The sequence below is a fragment of the Strongylocentrotus purpuratus genome, unplaced genomic scaffold (assembly GCF_000002235.5).
Source record: "Strongylocentrotus purpuratus isolate Spur 01 unplaced genomic scaffold, Spur_5.0 spur5_scaffold_14, whole genome shotgun sequence".
In the NCBI taxonomy this organism is placed as follows: Eukaryota; Metazoa; Echinodermata; class Echinoidea; order Camarodonta; family Strongylocentrotidae; genus Strongylocentrotus; species Strongylocentrotus purpuratus.
In genome coordinates this window covers 833,726-848,997 of record NW_022145599.1, presented here as the reverse complement: position 1 = coordinate 848,997, position 15,272 = coordinate 833,726, and the positions used below count along the sequence as shown (strand labels likewise).

Here is a 15,272-nt window from a genome sequence, read left to right as displayed (position 1 = left end):
GGGTGGATAAGGCAGCGTAGCAATCTGGAATATTTAAGTCTGTAACAACTTGGCCCACCGTGGATATATACATTGATATTGAATAGGCCTAAAATAAATGCATGCAGTCCTTTACTGCCTTTATTTATGATGAGGCACTCCTGTCTGTTTGCCATCCTACTATTCATCTTTGCTTCTTTCACTACCTATCGTGTCTTCCATGGGATGAAACAGAGGGTAAGACTAATACTAACTAACTAAGCACTTTGCAGAACAGACCTTATAACACTGTAACACTGTATTACTGTAGAAAGTGATAGTAAAACAAAGAGGATGCTGTTCTTATTGTTGCAGATCGTTGTGTTTTTATTACCCTGCACATTTAACAAAAGTACTTCCTTGTGCACGAGATTAACGTGCACTTGATTCATCAGAGAGCCAAGATCTGTCTGATTGAATCGCTCAATCATATTTTTATTTTGTACATATACCATGTAAGTTGGGGCCTTATTAATATAAAGCAAGATAAAGCAGTGAATCAAGTCATGTATGAATATTACAAAATAAATTGTTGCACCCATAGAGAATACATCAAGGGATTATTACATTATTGCACTGTATTTGCATAAACTATAACGTTAACTACACATATACTATGATCCCTGCATTATTTCATGTTATAATCTAGTCATACACTGACCCCCTCACTCCCATTATATCAATATATACAATACAATACAATACAATGAACATTTAGGGCGCCATTCCCATAAGGCTCAGAGCGCTAACATCAAATAATATTATTGGTCTTTACTACATGTAGTAATTAAAGGCTACAATTAGATATTCCATATAAAATATTAAATTCAATTGATTAAATTAAATAATTAAACATAGAGGAGAATTCATGTAAAGAGATGAGTTTTCAGAGCCTTCTTAAAAATATCGATAGAGGCAGATTGTCTGATGGACATGGGGAGATTATTCCACCCTTTGGATGCTGCTACCGTGAAAGTCCTATCCCCGGCTTGGACACGTGTAATTGGATAATTTAGACGGAGGTTATCATTTGAAGATCTGAGATTTCTGCTTGGTGTATATAAAGTTAAACAATTAGACAGGTAATTAGGAGCTAGGTGGTGCAATGATTTATAGACATATAAGAGTAACTTAAAAATGATTCGCTGTTGAATTGGAAGCCAGTGAAGGGAATTAATTAATGGTTGAGCTGAATGACTTCTACCGACCTCAAACACAAGACGTGCTGCCCAGTTTTGTAGGCGCTGGAGACGGTTTACATGTAACTTTGGAAGAGAGGAAAGAAGTCCATTACAATAATCAAGTCTAGAGAGAATTAAAGACCTTACAGCATGATGACAAGTTGATTGATCAATATATCTATATTCAATATATCACTGCAGTAGATTAGTACATGTATGTATTTATAAGGGAACCTGAAATAAAGAGTTTGCATTTAGACTAATTGCAGGTGCTCAGTTAGGAAGAATATTTCCTTAAAATGATTCATTTTCTTTTATATGTATATATATATTTATTTTTTATTTATTTTTTTTTTTTGGGGGGGGGGGAGGGGTAGTTATGTTTCGAGTCACAGTGTGTATTTTAAGTTCTTTTCCCTAGGTTTTGAATTAAGTCCACTTGCTATCACCATCTCATACATTAGTTTGAGTATGCATCACTTATACAGTGTGTATGTACTTGGCTAGCAGTATATGTATGTACAAGGTTTCCTAGTGTAGCATTTCAATATATTTTGTTTTAATGTATTATGATCACTATGTAGAAGTAAAATTTTAAAGGAGAAACTCCTGAAAAGCTTAAATTAGTCAAGAAGGAAGGGGGAAAGAAGAAGATATGAAAGTAGAGATTGGTTTGCAATGTTTTGTTGTCGTAAATGATTATGGGACTTAATCCTCTGAAATTATTCTTGCAGAAATGGGGGGTACATTTATTTTTGATAATTTGTAATGTAATTGTAGAGAACCAGAAGTGTCAAATCTGACAGACATGAGCACTTTACAATAACCAATTATTATTATTAGTGTTGTTATCATCTTTATGTGCGATGATGTAAATATTTTGTGGTATTGTCACTCACATGATGCAGTTGATAATATTGAGTGTTTTCTTTGACATTTTGCACTTCAAAATATAATATTTTTGTAACACTAATTACATTCTAATCAAACGTTTGTAATTATTGTCATATGTGTTTACGATTAAATGAACACCTGGTGTCTAACACATACCCCTTAGCTGTCATACCTTTACTTACACCAATATAGAGTGGTGAAGTGTGACATCAACAAAAATCTTTTTGTAGAATTTCTCAATTTTGTCTTCATTTTCCGAAAGAGCATAACAAATAATGTCCAAATGTCGAAAACTAATTGAATATGTTAAGTATTGGCTGAGATATGACCATCTGAATAAATAGATTTTGTGTAGGAGCTCAGTGTTATATTGCTCTGGTTCATAATGTTATGAACCAGAGCAAAATAACACTGAGCTCCTATAGGAATTTATTTTTAATTCAGATGGTCATATCTCAGCCAATACTAAACATATATGGCTTTTGACATTTGGACATTGTTGTTTATGCTCTTTCGGAAAATGAAGAAAAAATTGAGAAATTCTACAAAAAGATTTTTATGATGTCACAGCTTTGGTAGTCTATACGCTCTATGTTACAGCCACTTGTCATATATGCTATGATTATGAACACCCACTATGTAGCACATACATGTATATATCCTGTGTCATATACCCTCACTAATGAATGCCTCAATATACCCTCTTTGATTTGATACAGCCTCGTATGGTCGTGTTGAGAACCCACAAGAGACTTCGTGTATAAAATTTAAAACCCTTGGATAATTTGGATATCAATTACAAATCATTTCAGTATGAAACTGCTTTGTTTTCTTCAACACCTACGTGGTAGCATATCATGTTTAAGAATTGAAATGTGGACAGATTGAAATTGGCTAGAATTATCCTCCTGGAACAAGTAGTATGGTCATTGTGAATTAATCTCATGGAAGATATTTTACACCCATTAGTACGATCAAACAAAGAGTGGAAAATCTTTCTTATTTTTGTTTAACATTTGGAAGTTAATGCCAAATACAGGCAAAGTCCATGCACCACAGAAGCCAGGGGACTAAATGTATCAAAAGAGATCAAAATTCTTTTGTTTAGAAAGAGGGCATATTTTGGTTCATATACACCTGTATGTGTAACGATCTTGTATATTGTGTTTGTTTCTCATTTACTAACATTCACTAGAATTCCAAGATATCTACTCTTATGAGTCTACCTGATCCATATCTTGAAAAACTTATGAGTCAAATGAAGGACCAAGTTGGTAACAGGTAAACCATCCAAACATTACATCTGAAGATTTGAATCTTGCAATTTATTTTAATTTTCCAGTTGGAATTGAGCATTTGCTTGCAGTTAGCTTTTAATTACCTTTTAAACAGAATTATCAACAGATGTTCTTTTGCCTCTATTCTTGAAATTGTTTTCCTATACAAAAAATATAGATTCTTCATATCCCTCTTCCACCCCCTTCCCTCTTTTTTGTGCATTGTTTTCTACTGGTTTTACTTTGTTTTGTGGTAGTTTTTGTAGTGTTCCTTTGAGCCTGTGTTTTAAAAGTTTTTAGCAGCTTATTTCTTTTATGTTTATGTTTTGTCAGTTTTCCATGAATGAAAAAAATGCACTGGTATTAGTATGTAGAGATCTCAACTTATGGATCCACTTCGACTATGAATCCAGTACGTAACACCCAGCACGTATCACTCAGCATTTACATAACAAATGAAAACCAGAATTTCATTAAAAGTAGATTTTTGTTGCAACGTCCTCTCGCTCATTGTTCGCATAATCACTGTAACCTTGACAACCTATTGAGTCTAATTGTCAGAATTTCACTGCAGTTATGCACGTAGCCCATTTGCAGAGCACACATTGTATTTGTAATTAGCAATTAGGAAATGTCAAAGAATCTGACATGACATATCAATCAAGTTGGATGGAACATGTACATCTAGAATTTCCATTTTTCAGGGAGATGTAATTTGAACAATATCGTGTTTAGGTTTTAGATTGATCTTTGATTTTATATGATTGTATTAAATATCATCAAGTTTTTATTTTAACTTTATATTTCTTTAGTTACATGATATCTATAGAAAAGTGCTTTTTAGAATTGAAAGGCAGTATAATTGCAAGGACTAAACCGTCTACCTAGTATATTTCTTAAGAAGCTGTTTGGTATTAATGGTGATGTTCAACATTAGAAACGATAGAAAATGCATGTACATGTATGACTAATGACTGTGTTTTGAAGAACATGCATGAACATTGTAACCAAATGATTAATTTTGTGACAAATGTTGATATATGAATTCTACCGTTTATAATTGAATACTTTAAAAGAGTGTTCTTCAACATGAGAAAAGAATTAGATTTAGCTGAACTAAATTGAGTGCTAAAATTCTTGATGGCATGCATATTATAGCCTTCAACTTCAATTATAATAATTGATCCTGGTCCTCAACCAAATTGTTAGCTTAATACCTACTTACATTGCATTTTCGGGCTTCAGACAATTTTTAATTTCTTTATTTTAAGTTTTAATTTGCATTTTTCATTTTTCTTTCTTTCTTTTTCTATTTGTTTTCTTGCAATCATTTTCCTCATTTGTTTGCATCCATGTGTTGCTGTTTGTTTGCTTTCTGTGTGGCCGGTATACCAGATGGATCATCAAAGAAAATTCAACGAAAATCAACAACATTCCAATCAAACAACAGCTGTCTTACGATCTCAACTTGATGCTCGGTAAATGCATGTCTCAGTGCAGGCTTAGAGTCTTGATGTGTTATCTACATTTTCTTTTTTTTTACCTTTCATGATCATTTTATTCTAAAGTTAAAAGTCAGGATTTTGTTCCTTTTCTATGCAGCTACACATGTACACATTTAGTTTTAGTTTTTGGAGTGAATTCTTTCTTCTTCTTTTTTGGTTTTTGTTTGCATGCTATAATTTTGATAGTGTCGTCAGTCTGGGTTTTGCTACATTTGTCAAATGATATAAATGTGTATAGTGATGACATATTGTAATTTAAAAGAAGGAAAAAATGTCTTCAAATTGTTAATGTACATGTACATGACTGTATTAGATCTTCTACTGACGTACCATACTGGTAATCTCAGTTTTTATACAGAATAGATTTGAAAAAGATTTTTGGTAAAGTAACACATTTTTTTTTTGGAAGTTAATTGTCCCTTTTGAGCACTGTTGTTTGCAGGATGGGTGAGGTACAAATGTGTTCACAGACTTTTCATTTTATTTGCAGGTTGGGTGAGGTACGAGATGTTTTGATGGATTTGAGAAACAGGGTAACCACCGAGGAGACTGAAAGGAGGCAACAAGAACAGAATCAATTGATTAAGTAATTAATCAGCATTCCTAATCATTAATTTCTCACCATCAAATTCACTGTTTAATACTATTGATTCCCCCTCTCTCTTTATCTCTTATTCTCATGTTGTATCATAGTACGGTCAGATGACAAAATAAAAATACACTCCTCATTGTTCAAAATTTCATATACCAGTAAAACGTTAATATAATGAAATATATATCAAATTCAAGAAAAATAACTGCCCTACAACAAATTTTTGAAATTTCACTTTGGGTGGGCATATTCATTTAACTTTTGCTAGGTCAGATTAAGAAAATTGCAAAAATAGAGCAGGTAACCATTCAAATCTTATGGAACATGCGCATCTGTAAAATATTCTTGTTAACCAATGAAAACAAGAACGAGAAACAATGAGGAGGATTGTGCTCTGGATTTAAACTATAGTCTCAGGACTGCATGGTTGGTCAAAATGCCTCTCCTGTCCATCCAAGATCATGGACAAGCCTTACGATACCTCCAGTGCTCATCAACATTTGAATGTCTAGATGCCCCATATTTGCAATTTTCTTTCAGAGACTCATTTATTATGAAATGGCTATTCTCATTCTTGCTTGAATGGTTTGATTCCAACTGCACATCACCTTAAAGATGATTAAAAAATTGTTTATTTTGATATATGAAAGACAACATTATCTTTAAAATTTATTTTGAAATCTTTTACTACAAATATTATCCACTTTCAATTTTATTGTTGTTGGTGCTGAGTGTATATATATATTTAGCTTTTAGTCAATACACCTCAAAATGATATTCAATTTCATATAGGGCATTCAAACCACTTTTGTTTGATAAAGCAATCATTCTATGGACATATTCATGTGATTAGTTTGTATTTTCAAAACCACTTTGTATATATCCAAGTCTGATTAAGTTCCCTTTCCATTTGTTCAGAATGAATGACATGCAAGCTCAGCTGCATGAGGTGAGCAGGAAACGGGATGAATCCATGCATGCCTTGGATGTGGTACAGCGAGAGAGAGAACACGCAGCAGACAATGAGAGACTGAAGATGCACGGCAAGATAGCAGAGATCGCTGAGGAAGTCAGTAAGAAGATCTTATCCAAAGAGATACGACTCAGGGAAGAGGCACAGCAGAAGTTCGGTAATATTGAAAAGGTGAGGAAAGAACTTCATACTAATCAGATATCTGTAGTCATTGAGAGGATTCTTCTTCTTCTTCTTCTTCTTCTTTGGTGCAGTCTGCTTCCTTCAATCTTGAAGATTCTTGCAGAACTTTGGTGTAGTGTGTGTCACAAGGATTGGGTGCATGTGCCAATAATTAACAAGGTACAAGTGAAAGCGGCATTGGATCTAGCTGCTGCAGCCTCTCATCAATTGAAGACGAAAGGCTTCTACAGATGGGGCTGTTACGACATTGGCTGGGAGGGTTACAGAAGGAAGAAGAATTATCGTAATAATGAATAGAATATATGAAAGGAGAGAGCAGTTGGCAACTGAAAAATGAGGAGAAAGAAATATGTTTGTTCGCTTTTTACATGGGTCAAGAACGGAAACAGAGAGTAAGGATGAGAGTAGGAAAAGAAATTATTCATTTAATGGGGACAACATACATGAAACATGAAGACCACTGCATACAAGTTTCTTGTAACGAGAAAAAGGTGGGTAATGAGCTTTATTTGGGGTGCAATAGCTGCATATTTTTTTTAAATTTAATTTTAAATACCTGTGCATTGTCGACATCCATCTTTATCTGTTTTGTTTTTCTTGTACATCCTTGATCTCTATTGAACATTTTATTATAAATTGTAATGTATATCTTTGCTGAAAACATGGTTGTAAGTGTAGCAGTCATAATAATGACAATATTTTTGTACTATTTGATGACAGTATCTTCATGCAGAGCAAGCAGCTCGTATAGCTCATGAGCAAGCAATGAGGGAGGAGAATGAGAAGAGATGGGCTGCTTTACAGAAACTCACAGAGGAAGAAGTACTCCATGTACGAGAAGGCCAGAAGGTGAGTTGTGTATCAAGATAACAATTGTGACATTTTAGATAGTTATAAAGTACTATTGAGTGATTTGATTCATGTGCTGAATGCGTATGTGTGCATTGCATTCAACTGAGTGGAATTCACTGGAAAGCCCTATGCCATTTGAAGAAACCTTGTGGTAGCCCCTTGTGTCAAGACAACTAGGCGTTGTGGCGTGCGCCTGTAATCTAGCTAAAAGTGTAAGTTACAAACTGATTCAGCCAAGGACGCAGGTTCGAAACTGAGTCACGTCTTTCGGATGGTGACGTTTAAAGGTCGGTCCCCAGACGTAAATAATCATATCCACGTCTGTAAAAACCCAGTACACACACACACACACACTTATATTTTGTGTACTCATTACGTAGCTATATATTACATATTACTCAGCTAACTATTTCATACATATATCACAAATTTTGGCAGGTATAATTAATTTTTAGTTTCGAAGTACAGTGTAATTTTCTTTCGAGCCTTTTTTTTCTTCCCTGAGCAGAACTAACGATGGTGATGTTTTTCTTTTGATCGCTTCTTCAGCTTGACAGGCATAAGAACGTTGGTGGTATGAACAAAGTGAGTGATACTGTGGAGAAAATGGAGAGACAATCAGCAGAAACAAGGAAACAACTGGAACAAGTTATGAAGGCTGAAATCAAAACAAGGTAATACAGTCTCATCTATCTGAGAGCCAATGAATTTTAATATAACAATCTTGGGTCAGATAGGACCTCTAGAAGGGGGAGGGGTAGGGTAGAGCTCAGGGGATCTATGGAGTTTGGCACTTTACCCTCTTTAAGCAGCCCAATTTTTGAAATTATTCCACATCGTCTGTCAAAGAGCCCGTCCAAAAATTTCATACACCATAAAGGGTTTGAAATTAGTTTCTTTCACATTATATTTCCAATTGATAGTCTGATATTTATTTTCAATTTTCAAGCATAGTGTTGTGGAGAGCATTGATACAAAATATGATAATCTGGTATCAACTGATTTTGGCTCAGGAAGGGACCTATTTTTTTTAATTTTTAATTTTTATTTTGTTTGGGGGAGGCTGGTTTTTTTTTTGTTTGTATATATTTGTTAACTTGTGTAATGGGTAGGTGTCATTTGAGAAATGAAAGAAGTTGCTGTGATGTTATTAATGTTTCTAACCGTCTCAATGTTACCATCTTTATTATTCAGACAAAGTCAAGACAAGCAGATTGAGAGTAAGATAGAGGATGTACAAGAGAAGCTTGGTGTTGCTATATCAACCCTTCAGCAAGCCATCGGAGGCATCAATGATCAAGTCTCAAGCACTTCCAACGTGGTAAGATACATACTCTGGTCTCTTCTGTAGTCAGTGATGTAGTGATGGTGGTGAGGCCCCCCCCCCAAAAAAAAAAATGTTGTATTGTCGTTTGTGACCGACCCAAAAATCTAAAAACCTACGGTCAGATTTTTAACAATTTTTTCTTAAACCGTTATTTAGAGAAAAAATGTGTAATAAAGGATTCAAAACTGAGAAATATCAGCCTAAAGAGGGAGTAAAAAAAAAAAAATGAAAAAAAATATGTATATTTCCGACCAACCGACCCATGTTTTGGCACCTAAAGGGCAATACAACATTTTTTTTTAAGACCTGATAAAACAATTTTTAGAAAATATTAACAGTTGAAGTTTATGGTCTGTGTCATCAATGGTTAGTTTCAGCATCGTAGAATGAAATGGTAGCTAGACCAAGCCTTCTGTTCTCTTGAGGCTATTGAATGTAAGGTTTTCTAGTTACTTTATTTGTTTAAGGCAATGAGTTGTGTAGCACATCTATTGAATTCTATCACTTTTCTTAGCTTTCAAGACAGATTCCAATAAATATTGTTTGATTTCACAGTTACATTGTATCAATTTCTCATACTTAAGTTAAATATACTGATGAAACATTTGAGCAATGTCTATGATATTTTCATATTTTGCTGCTTTGGAATTCTTTAATAATGATGAAATACTACATTTAACAGAAGCCTTTTGTCTTTCATTTGTCCACATGATGTAATCAAGTTAAGATGGCAGCTGTAGATTGATCATTGAGTTCCTTGAACATTATACTGCAGGGGAACTTTGTTATCATGCTTGCATGTATAATGATAATAATAATGGCTTCTCTTATATAGCGCACATGTCCGTCACGTTCTGACGCTCCTGGCGCTACCCCGATTATTACCCTGGCTTTATCTACTTTAAATCATTTCCACATGTTAGAGTCAAGCTGAGAGATATGCTGTATATTCATTATGGAGTTCATTAGAAAACATTTTGATGGCCCTTTCAATCATTTTAGGGCAATGGATCCCATAATTGTATTGAACTAAGTATGCATTATCTGTCTTTCGTCTGTTCACACGTTAGAGTCAAGGTAGGAGGGCAGCTGTACAATGAGTATTGCGTTCCTTTAACACATTTTGATGGCCCTTTCAACTTTATACCACTGGGAATCGCGTAATATCTAATATTATTTACCTTTTATTTGTGCACATGTTAGAGTCAAGTTAAGATGGCAGCTGTAAATTGGGTATTGAGGTCCGTTCGTACATGGTCAACTGGGGAATCCTGTAATAAAACTGAAATATTTTCAATGTATCTGCCTTTCATTTGTGCACATGTTCGAGTCGAGATAAAGTGTTGGCTGCAAATTAATTATTGCTTTCTTTTCCACATTTTGGCTGCCTTCCCATACCGGTAGTCATATTTATAAGATGATGACGTGGATCCTAATCAAATGATTGGTTTAAAGCGTACATGTGACCAGGCATTTATTTTGCCTAACGCGTAATTGCGCCTAATTTGGGTAATGACCGATCATTATCCAATGATAATGACCGGTCATTATCAAAATCATGTAAGAAAATTTCATTTCATAAAACATGTAAAACATAATCTTATAAAACAAATAATACACATTTGATTGTTATATTGATGTACTTTTGTTTGGATAATAAACTTCAAACTCAAACTCAAACATCATTTTGTTTGCGCATTAGTAAAATTACCCACACCTGGTACCTTCAAAACAGTCCAAACGCGTTAGAAACGTGTTAGACTGTTCCAAAGGTACCTTGTGTGGGTAATTCTTACTAATGCCCTCACTCATTTGTATTAATTTGTATACTAACCACATCTGCATGTACCTTTTATTTGTCTGCCTGTAGAGTCAAGATAAGATGGCATCTGCTCTAGAGGAAGCTAAGAATGGTCAGTTGAGAGCAGTGACTGATCTAGACGCCAGGTTAGCTACTCTACAGAGTAAGATGGCTACACAAGAAGAGACATTGGAAGACAGGATCCTTGCTGTAAGTTCAATCATCTCTCTCTATTCTAATACATTAGGCATTTCTATAGCGCCGTCTATCTAGAATTTTTATTCCGAGGCGCATTTATTATTATTATTACCCCCGCTTTAGCCTATCTGCCATTACAGTGGTCTAGCATTTCAAGGAATTAATTCCTGCCAGGTACCCATTTACCTCTAATACATTGCAGACAAGTCAGGGTTTTTATGAAAGATCTGTAATGAAATAATTCATTTTAATCAGATCCGTCTAGGTAGAACGATGGCAAAGTAACTTCTCCCATGTGAAGGGTCTTTCAAAATGTAAATATCAGTAAATTTTGTGCCATGTTTCTAATGTCACAAAATTAACTGGTGTTTACCTTTTGACAACCAATTGGAATTTCTTTTAAGCAGGAAATTTTCTGTACTGCTTTAAGGATAAAATGTATAAATCCAATTCACATATGTGTCTAATCTTGACTGTGAGTAAGCTATTCTGTATTTGTACAGTATATTTTGTTGACTGTGTCTTACATTTCTTTCTTACATTACAGGCTGTAGAAGAAGCACTAGGTGACCAGGTAAGTCATTCTATACATCAAAGTATTTCATACTGTCAATGGGGACATTGAATGATTATTTCGTTTTGTGATAAAGATTGACAGCTTTGCATATCCTTCAAGAGTTTGAAGTAAATTGTATAAGTGTAATATATTTATTATTTTATATCTTGATGACTTGATCTTTTTAGGAAGTGTCTAAAAAACCATACATTTTCAACAGACTTTTCTTCTTTTTTTTTGTTATTATTATTACTATTGTTTTTTTGTGGAGGAGGGGGGGGGGGGGGTTTTCATTTGTCAATTTCAAGAAGTAGTCATAAATAATAGATAAGATAGTACTAGAAGACACTTGAAACAACTTTATCTTTGAAAGGCATAGTCATCAACTTGTAAACCTTTTTTATTTGTTAAAGTCTGACTGCCTGCAAAATTATACTTTTATGTAGACATGTTTGTGTTTTTTAAATGATATATAGTTGTGTTGATTATCAAAACCACTAAAGTAATTTTTATGATTTCTTCCCTTTTCATTTATTTCTCACAGGGCGCAAAGGTAAGTTTCTCGCATCATTCCTTCAAACCTGTAACATGTTGAGTATCACTTAGCCCTGAAACAAGTTAACTCCGAGCGACACATTGTGTTTTCATCCCAAGCTGTCTTGATCGGCTGAAGTATTCAACAGATAATAGGATTTTAAAAAAATGCACATACATATTAAAGAATCTCATGCTGACATTATTGTGGTTTAGTAGATAAGTCACTTGACAAGGTATCATAAGGTACAGATTTCTAATCCCTGCCCTTTGGCTAGACCCTAATCTCCATTTGCCTCTCTCAGCCCAGGTGAAGGAAATGGATACACGTTGGAAGGAATTCCTTGAATGCTTCAGCTCCTAGCTTATATTAAGGCAGCGAGGCTAGAATCAGGGTACATGTAATAATTAAAAACTCTTTGGAAGTGCATACAGCCATTTTTGATATGTGCTTAACAAAAACAAAATCTGATCCTTATCTTTGTTTCTCATGTTTGCAGGCAGCCAACCAGATTGTAGAAGATCACTCTGAGAACCTAGAGAAGATCAATGATTGGCAAGACACAGCTGATAAGAAGCTTGTTCATGTGAAGGAACGTATGGATGAACTAGGACCAGAGATCAGAGAGATGAATAGAACCAATGAAACATTACAAGAAGATATGAAGGGACTCGTAGATACAGAAGCTAAAGACAGGTGAGCTATTTAGAGCTAATCCAAGTTCTGGCGATGGTATTAAATTTTGAGAGGAACCGGCTCGAAGTGGTTATGTCCCTGAGGCATTTTATCTACATTGCTCTTCTCCACCCTTGTGTTATGTGTTTGTCACTAATTAAAGACTGAAATAACTCACTGTGCACAAAGATGTCTGACATGAAGTCTCTCACTTTATTCAGTTGTTTGTCTATCTGAATAGGCAGTACAGTGTTATAACTTGTAAGTCATATAAACAAGATATTGTCACACTGGCAAGATGCAAATATGATTTGATTAGTGTGTGAGGCCCAAGTAAAAAGACAACTGGCTTGAATACTCCCCACTGCAGTGGAGAATGTGTATTGTGAAATGCAGAATTATAGATGATTGATTAAGTACGGTAAGATCTTAGGTCAGTTAATGCACTATGTGGAAATTACCTGTACAAGTAATTTTAATTAGTCGTATTTCTTTATGTGGAAATCTGATTTTTGTGTGAAAAATCAAAATTGTTAAAGATACCCAGTGTGATTTGTTATGTCAAGATGTTTTTTAGTTGTATGGACCAAGAAAATGTAAACCAAATTATAAAAACATGCTGAAAATAATGTGCCTGTACATGTTCAACTCAGATTTTATATCTAATTATCCTTGCTTATATAGCGCCTAACACTTACTTTATCAGAAGTCTCTAAGCGCTCTACAATAATGCAGCATAATTACCCTGGCTTTAGCAGTGCAGCTGTTATGCGCGTTGCGTTTCTACTCAGTACATTGACTGCACGATAAAACATGAGTACACAAGATGCTAAACCAAGCTTGATTGTGTTTGTAGGATCCGAGATGTTCAGATGGTACGTGCGGACCTAGCTACCAAGGTCAGTCAGTTACAGCAGCAGATAGAGGCTGCAGCACAGAAAGCTGCCCAGGGTGGTGGAGCACCTGCTGCTGCTCCTATACCCATCTCTCAGAAAGAGAAGCTAGCAGCAGGCAAGGGAGGTGGTAAGGTGGATCCAGCAGCTCTGGAGAAGATGGAGTTCTTAGAGGAGGAGCTCAATAAGGTATCTGAACGTTTTCATTCCCCGTCCACCCATCACATCCATATCCATACTCATGCTCAAACTTTGTTGGTCATGCCCAAAACAAAAATAAATTTGGCATCAGGGGAAAAATATTTGCACAATTTTGGGGGCTACTTTTCAAGATTGCTTGCATGAAAATAACTCTTTAATTTGTTTTGCATTGAATTCTATGAAAAAATTTGGGGGCTCTTTTATGACTTTCAGGGGCTCTTTTTGCCATTTCGGGGGCTAATTCACCCTGAGTCCTGTGTAATTCCCCCCACCCCCTTTTTGGCATGAAGAGTTTGATAAGATATTTATATAATATTGACTGGCCTTGAGGGGTATATCAGAAATATTGACCAAGCTCAGATCATATTGCCCCGAGTCGAAAGACGAGGGCAATATGGTCTTAGCGCGGTCAATATTTCTGATATCCCCCGAAAGTAAAGCCAGTCAATATTTTTATTGTTATCCAAATCAGACATCTAGAGCAAATACAGACATCCACCATGAGAACTGAACAAACTTTGTCAAACCAACACTGTGCATCCAGTGCTTGACAAAATTTTCGATACACTACAAACAGTGTGTATTTGGTGTGATTATTACGTCACAATAGAGTGCGCGCAAAGTGCGCAGGTTCTCGTACGCATAATATTGATAGATGCGCAATGAAAATGCGAGACCGTGGAAAATACCAAGGTATATTTTCACTCGTCTCTACACGCAAAGTCAATACGCGCAGGGAGACCAAGGAAAATACAAAGAATATACCCCTCCGTTCCCACTGCTAGTGAAAACTAGGGCAATACGGTTTTGTAAATGACCAGCTCAGATGTCTGATACGGGTAATAATGGTACTTATTCAGTCCTTATGTTGATCTTCATTATGATATCAACATGTTTATTGGTCATGTCCAAACTGGTATAAAGTTGGCACAAAATTGTCTTGCTGTTAAAAACTATTAAAAATGAGGCTTGCAGTGGTCGACCATGCATGCACTGTAAGCCTATAGTGACCCTCCCCTTGTGTAGATTTAAAATCAGGGCCATCACATTTAAACTTGTTAATGTGATGTTATGACTATTTTTGTCCCCTTCTTGATACAGAAATATAGGTACGTAGGTGTATTGGGACCTTCTTTTCTGCGTATTACATTTTTGTGCCACATTCAACAATTAAAGAAGGGATTAAAGCTCCAAACTTATGAATATTCATTAGTAGTACTTGTTTATAAACTTAGTAGCACAGGAGTGGTTAAGTTTGTAAAATTGTTTATGATCCATTCTTTGTGTTTTGTATATAAAGTGACTTATGAATTCAATTTGATATTCATGTTTTTGCAACTATCAGCAAAGGAAGAAGGTGGAAGAGGTCTGTATTGAAAGAGTGTGCAGTGATCTTTGTGTTTCACATCCCAATTTGCACTAATCCCTTATTTCATGTTAAATTTAAACATTGTACAGTTTCACCTTGCCCAACCCCCTTCACAATGCACTTGTACCATTTGTTTGATTTCCTATGGATGATTTGTCCTCAAACTTTCATGTTCATTTCGTTGTTTTCATCAGCACTATAATTTCTTTATTTTTTCCCTAAGTACAGGAAACAGAAAACAA

At 35.1% G+C, this 15,272-nt stretch overlaps 1 protein-coding gene across 5 annotated transcripts in view; it reads left to right on the top strand.

The window, feature by feature from the left end:
* LOC580909 (glutamic acid-rich protein) overlaps nucleotides 1–15,272 on the top strand; it is a 29,221-nt gene that overhangs the window by 7,334 nt on the left and 6,615 nt on the right. For 2 of the 5 annotated variants that reach the window (XM_030983916.1, XM_030983919.1), the window contains exons 6-18: nucleotides 214–216; nucleotides 4,766–4,848; nucleotides 5,366–5,461; nucleotides 6,386–6,611; nucleotides 7,344–7,472; nucleotides 8,025–8,149; nucleotides 8,670–8,796; nucleotides 10,673–10,813; nucleotides 11,349–11,375; nucleotides 11,902–11,910; nucleotides 12,392–12,588; nucleotides 13,424–13,649; nucleotides 15,007–15,027. In XM_030983916.1, coding sequence (XP_030839776.1) covers nucleotides 214–216; nucleotides 4,766–4,848; nucleotides 5,366–5,461; nucleotides 6,386–6,611; nucleotides 7,344–7,472; nucleotides 8,025–8,149; nucleotides 8,670–8,796; nucleotides 10,673–10,813; nucleotides 11,349–11,375; nucleotides 11,902–11,910; nucleotides 12,392–12,588; nucleotides 13,424–13,649; nucleotides 15,007–15,027 — 1,410 coding nt within the window. The remainder of the gene's footprint in view (nucleotides 1–213; nucleotides 217–4,765; nucleotides 4,849–5,365; nucleotides 5,462–6,385; nucleotides 6,612–7,343; nucleotides 7,473–8,024; nucleotides 8,150–8,669; nucleotides 8,797–10,672; nucleotides 10,814–11,348; nucleotides 11,376–11,901; nucleotides 11,911–12,391; nucleotides 12,589–13,423; nucleotides 13,650–15,006; nucleotides 15,028–15,272) is intronic. The other 3 variants (XM_030983918.1, XM_030983920.1, XM_030983917.1) reach the window with 2 other exon arrangements.